This window comes from Oncorhynchus tshawytscha, linkage group LG09 (assembly GCF_018296145.1).
Source record: "Oncorhynchus tshawytscha isolate Ot180627B linkage group LG09, Otsh_v2.0, whole genome shotgun sequence".
Lineage (NCBI taxonomy): Eukaryota > Metazoa > Chordata > Actinopteri > Salmoniformes > Salmonidae > Oncorhynchus > Oncorhynchus tshawytscha.
In genome coordinates this window covers 64422486-64429045 of record NC_056437.1, presented here as the reverse complement: position 1 = coordinate 64429045, position 6560 = coordinate 64422486, and the positions used below count along the sequence as shown (strand labels likewise).

General features: G+C 44.1%; 1 protein-coding gene across 1 annotated transcript; it reads left to right on the top strand.

Moving 5' to 3' along the window:
• The first annotated feature begins 432 nt into the window (after positions 1–432).
• Positions 433–3084, top strand: si:ch73-248e21.5. The gene is made up of 2 exons (XM_024422716.2): positions 433–675; positions 996–3084. Exon 2 carries the CDS (start codon positions 998–1000, stop codon positions 2615–2617), a length of 1620 nt encoding a protein of 539 aa, XP_024278484.1. The 5' UTR covers positions 433–675; positions 996–997; the 3' UTR covers positions 2618–3084.
• Positions 3085–6560: the final 3476 nt, after the last annotated feature.

Below are 6560 nucleotides of genomic sequence, written 5' to 3'. Positions count from 1 at the left end.
CTTTGTTTTGTTTATTTTCTGTGTTAGTAAAGTTGTTTTTGCGGACTAAAGCCTCCCCGTCTGTGTCGATCTCTGCACACTAAACCCAATACCCCACGGTTAACCACAAATGTAATTTACACGTCCTGTACACGTATGTTCATAAATTCATCATCTATGGAAAATCATTTTACAGAAAAATTCCCCTAATCTGCACTGGATATTTTCTTTGTCAAGCAGGCATGATGAATAATCAGTATGTTTAAATCACTTTGCATTATGAGTAAAGTGTTAGACATCACTGTTGACCTCAATGGCAAAAAATGTTAATTACAGACTTGAATGCTGTCTGTCACTTTTCTCGCCAAACGTTCACTTGTCACTTTGAATCTGTAACATGTGAGATGAATTGAGTCAACAGGAAGCGGGGTGTAACTCATGTTTTTATTCCAAACTGCCGTCTAAGGGGACTGAGCAATGGAGGATGGAGAAGGGGCCATGTCATACCACATCATCATACCACAACTTGCACCTTATAGCTCTGTTGCCACGGTAATCAAAACAGACCATTTCCTCGTGTCAACTTCGAGTGAGAGGCTTGTGGTTAGAGCAGGGCGCGATGATGAGTGGCGCCACAGAAGAGGAAATCACAGATAAAGGGGAAGAGGCAGTGAGATGAGAAAGCTGGACAATTAGGTATGTGTACTTTTCTGTTTATTTGCATAGATATTTTATTATCCATGTTGAGCAGAGTTATTGTTCTCTAATTGAATGAAATCGCTAGAAACTTTTTCATTGAGAACTGACAACTTAACTGGGTATGAGACTGAATAGCAATGGGAGAGTTTAGTGTGCTACAGTACTACAAGCAAAACAAAGTAATCTGATTAGCTGGATGCCTCTCTCTCGTTTTCACTCTCACTTTATTTCTCATTTTCTTTCTCTCTACCTCTCTCTATTACTCTCTCTTTCCCACTATTTATATATTTCTCTGTCCCCCTCTTTCTCGCACACAGACATGATGAGAGGGGCTCTGATTTCCCTTGCCCTGTGCCTTCCTCACCTCTTCGCCACTCTTGTCCTCCATTCCACCATTGCGGCTTCACCGAGCGCCACAGAAACCACAACATCAGTTCTAGACCTTAGTATCAGCACTCCAACATCAGACCCCCTGATGCTTCCACTCTCCACAACTGAAAACCACCCTGATAGGTCTAGTGGAACGGCTAAAACACAATTGAAGAAAAGCACTCGCTTAGCAGCTGTCAACAACTCAGGCAGAACGACTCAAGGAAGAGGCATTCTCAGAACAGGAACTGCCACTTACGCCACCACAGCCGTACAGAAGAGCAACAGGCACACAACTGCAGGAGACTTGAGGAAGGAAACAGAGAGCCACAATCACCATGAGACTCTTCCCTTCAGCAGACACACAGCCTCACCCACAACTGACCACCCCAGCACCACCACTCTCCCCAGGGAGGAAGGGACTGAGTATCATGACAGCAGCAACATTGAAATAGCCAGAGAACTGAACACACCAAATTCCATAGAGAGTTGGGCTGCTGACACCAGTAATGACTCCAAGCTAGCGAAGCCACACTTAGACAGATCACAAGCAGCAGACCAGCACACTGCTACACAAGGACTAGAGACTGCTTCAGGAGATTACCACACAACACAGAGAGACTTCTTCACAATCACCCCAACTAGTAGAGCATCAGGTTTGAACAGAGGTAAACAAAGTAAGGCCAACAGCGTCGCAACAACAACGACGGTTTCACCTACGTACACAGTCACACGTCCTGGTTTGTATGAGCACATGACCGTGACTTACAGGGCTACCGGCTACAAAACACAACCTGACGACACAAGCCAGTCTAAGGACTACACCACAGCCACAGTTTCGATCCCCCATGCTGACAATAGCACAGCTCCATATATCAATGCAAACACATTTACAGATAATAACACAGACAACTACACAGACACACTTTCATACAGTAATACCACAACCTCTAATAATTGTAACACAACAGTACATTTGAATAAGAAAACTCATACTCATTCCCTCGGACACAACCACACAATCTCAGGCTATGACAACAGGCTGAACAACACAACTGAAAACAATGTGCATCATCGTCCTGAGTGCGGAGAGGCAGATGAAAGGTCCCCACCATTGCCTCCTGGCTCTACTAGACTGGTCTGTTTCATTGTTCTGTGGGCTCTGGGATTGACTGCTTCGGTCTTCCTTGGTCTCACCGTCTTCCTATCTGTGCGTTTGCCAGTCCAGAGAGAGAGGGAGAGGAGAGTGAGGAGTGGAGGAGAGAAGGTGTCAGGGGTGGATCTGGAGAATCTGTGGGTTGACCAGATATCATCGGTGGAGGAGAGGGTGGAATTCTGGTACGCCAACGGCTCCACCATGGGACCCGGCCATAAACGGAGGGAGAGAGGGAGGGAGAGGGGGAAGGAGAGGGGGAGGAGGGAGCAGGGGAGGCAGAAAGGGGTAGAGTGTGACAACCTGTGGACTCAACCCAAAGTGACACTGGAGGACATCACTGATTTCTGGTATGCAAATGGAAGCGCGATACCAGAAGAAACTACAGACCAAACATTGTTGGAGACCTGTGTATGATTCAGTTTTTTGTACTACAGTGCTACAATATACCTGGAATTACTTTGGAGAGAAATGTTCATGCTTAGTTCACCAATTCCATGGCAGATTTGAAAACTATAATCCTGACAGAGTTGAAACATTTCCAATATGAATTGATAATCTGTATGTTTATTGGCTGTAACAAAAGTATAAGATCTACATAAGTCTACTGAAAGACAGATTAAGCCTGGGTCTGATCAGAGAGAGAGGAATAGAGAGAGAGATTAGAACAACATGTCTAACTGGAAATAACACTTGATAAGAGAGTTCCCATTTTAAGACAATTCAGACCTTGTTAGTGACACATCATCGTCATGTGTCAAACAGCAACGAAGAGAAAGGTGCCATTTCTACAAACACACCGAGACAAATACTGTTGACTCCTAATACTGTACATGCACTGTTATCAGGAGCTAGTCAAAATAAAAAAGGATTGGTGAACTGCACTGGGCATAAACAATTTAGCTTAATTTATCTGACTGACACGTTTTCATGCGTACTGTATTCCAGATAATAGCTTAGTTAAGGTCTTATTATAGATAAGCTGTTTAAATACAATTTGATTTGATTTGATTTGAAAGGTGTATGTCACATTCACGTGTTTAGCAGATGGTATTGCAGGTGTAGCGAAATGCTTGTGTTTCTAGTTCCAATAGTGCAGTAATATCTAACAAGTAATATCCACAATCTAAAGTAAAGGAATGGAAATAAGAATATATAAATATTTGGAAGAGCAATGTCAGAGTGGCATAGACTAAGATACAGTAGAATATGATAGAATTTAGTATTTACATATGAGATGAGTAATACAAAATATGTAAAAGTGGCCAGTGTGCGGGGGCTCCCTCTGCTGTTTCTTGAAGTCTGCGATCAGCTCATTGGTTCTGCTGACGTTACGTGAGAGGATATTTTCCTGGCACCACACTCCCAGGGCCTTCACTTCCTCCCTGTAGGTTGTCTCGTAATTGTTGGTAATCAGGCCTACTACTGTTAGGTGATCTGCAAAATTGATGATTGAGTTGGAGGAGTGCATGGCCACGCAATCATGGGTGAACAGGGAGTACAGGAGGGGGCTGAGCACGCATCCTTGTGGAAACCCAGTGTTAAGGATCAGCGAAGTGGAGGTGTAGTTTCCTACTTTCACCACCTGGGGGCAGCCCGTCAGGAAGTCCAGGACCCATTTGCACAGGGCGGAGTTCAGACCCAGGGCCTCGAGCTTAATGATGAGCTTGGAGGGTACTATGGTGTTGAATGCTGAGCTATGTCAATGAACAGCATTTTTACATAGGTATTCCTCTTGTCCAGATGGGATAGGGCAGTGTGCAGTGCGATGGTGATTGTACAGTCTGTGGACCTATTGAGGCGGTAAGCAAATTGAAGTGGGTCTAGGGTGTCAGGTAAGGTAGAGGTGATATGATCCTTGACTAGTCTCTCAAATCACTTCATGATAACAGAAGTGGGACGGGCGATAGTCATGTAGTTCAGTTACCTTTGCTTTCTTGGGTAGACGAACAATAGTGGACATCTTGAAGTATGTGGGGACAACCGACTGGAATAGGGAGAGATTGACTATGTCCTTAAACCCTCCAGCCAGCTGGTCTGCGTATGCTCTGAGGCTAGGGATGCAGTCTGGGCAGGCAGCCTTGTGAGGGTTAACACGCTTAAATGTCTTACTCACATCGGCCACGGAGAAGGAGAGTCCACAGTCCTTGGTAGCGGGCCACGTCGGTGGCACTGTGTTATCCTCAAAGCGGGCGAAGAAGGTGTTTAGCTTGTCTGGAAGCAAGATGTCCGCGACATGGCTAGTTTCCCCTTTATAGTTCGTGATTGTCTGTAGACCCTGCCACATACGTCCCGTGTCTAAGACGTCGAATCGTGAAGCCGTTGACTCCACTTTGTCTCTATACTGATGTTTTGCCTTACGGAAGGAACTGAATGCCTTCAACTGGAATATGTGTATTCCACATTTAACACAACCCCTCTGAATCAGAGAGGTGCGGGGGCTGCCTTAATCGACATCCACGTCTTTGGCACCCGGTGAAGGAATAACTACACTGTTTGTATTCAGCCATATTCCCAATCACCTTGCATGGTTATATGCGATGGTTTTGGGGTAATGCGGTTTCTGGTTATGGTAGGTTTTAATAGTTACAGTGTGTACAACATCTCCTATACACTTCCTGATAATCCCAGTCCCCGTATCAGTGTATTTATTTGTCTATGTTGTTCTCGGAGGCTACCTGGAACATATCCCAGATTCTGATTGGTCAGACCAGCGTTGAATAGTCCTTAGCACGGGTACTTCCTCTTTGAGTTTCTGCCTATAGGAAGGGAGGAGCAAAATGGAGTCATGATCAGATTTGCCAAAGGGAGAACAGGGGAGGGCCTTGTAGGCATCCCAGAAGTTGGAGTTGAGTGTTGAAGGTTGAGTACTACAGGCAATGATTTGATAGAACTTCGGTAATGTTTTCCTCAAATTTGCTTTGCTAAAATCCCCAGCTACAATAAATGTGGCCTTAGCATATGTGGTTTCCAGTTTGCATAAAGTCCAGTGAAGTTCTTTGAGGGCCGTCGTGGTGTCAGCTTGAGGGGGAATATACAGGGCTGTGACTATAACCAAAAAGAATTATGTTGGGAGGTAATACAGTTGGCATTTGATTGTGAGGTATTCTAAGTTGGGTAAAAAAAAAGGACTTGAGTTTGTGTATGTTATCACAATCACGCCATGAGTAATTAATCATGAAACGTACAACACCGCCCTTCTTCTTCCCGGAGAGATATTTATTCTTGTCTGCGCAATGAACTGAGAACCCAACTGACTGAACGGACTCAGAGTATATTCCGAGAGAGCCATGAGTATGTTACAATCACTGATGTCTCTCTGGAAGGAAATCCTTGCCCTGAGCTCATCAACTTTATAATCCAGAGACTGAACATTAGCGAGTAATATACTCAGAATCGGTGGGTGGTGTGTGCACCTCCTGAGTCGAACTAAAAGTCAGCTCAGAGTATCTCTTTTCCGCCGGCAGAGTTTTAGAACAGCCTCTTGGATCAGAGGAGGATCCGAGTCGGGAAGGTCTTATTCCTGGTCAGAATGCTGATAATGCTGGGGAGTTACCACCACTCTAATATCAAAAAGTTCTTCCCAGCTGTATGTAATAACACAAAACATTTCTTGGGCTAATAATTTAAGAAATAACACAAAAAAATATATATTATACTGCAAAGTTTCCAAAGAACTTGAAGCACGACAGCCCTATACGTCTATCCACCGCTTACGATTATCCCTGCATAAACAGAATATTCCTAAATGTACCCATGATACAAATCATGTAAAACAACAGTGAACGGAATAAGATGTTTACATGCCACATTATCCAGTCTACGATCAGCATATCCCAGGCATCTTAACTGGGTTTCTCATAACTGGGATACAAGTTTATTCGGGTTGTTGTCAACAGGAATACTTGAGTATCCCAAATAATAACGGAATATTGGTGTGCATGTGAACATGGTGACTGGAATCGACTATAGGCCTACCTCAAAATTGATAATGGATCGGGCCATTTGATCAATAATGTAGAGCTGTAAATACAGTAGAAAATCTACCCCTCTAGAATGTAATACCCGACCAGCTGAAGTTTGACATATAATGTCCCAAGATGTGAAAATAACATGGACTGACATAATAAAATGGCATTTTCATCATACTCTCTCTACTTTGAATTCTCACGTTTTGACAACTTACGCCCTTTGACTGCCAGCTCCCCGTACACACACACGCACACACACACACGCACACACAAACACAAACCCATGCACACCGTCAAGCACACACACATCCAAGTAGGCCTGTGTGTAGGCGTGCAAACACACCCTGGCTCAAACATTTCAACACACACACACAGATTCTTCGTAGGAC

Excerpts from the sequence above, each read along its gene's own strand:
- si:ch73-248e21.5 (XM_024422716.2), top strand. The coding sequence starts at position 998 with ATGATGAGAGGGGCTCTGATTTCCCTTGCCCTGTGCCTTCCTCACCTC.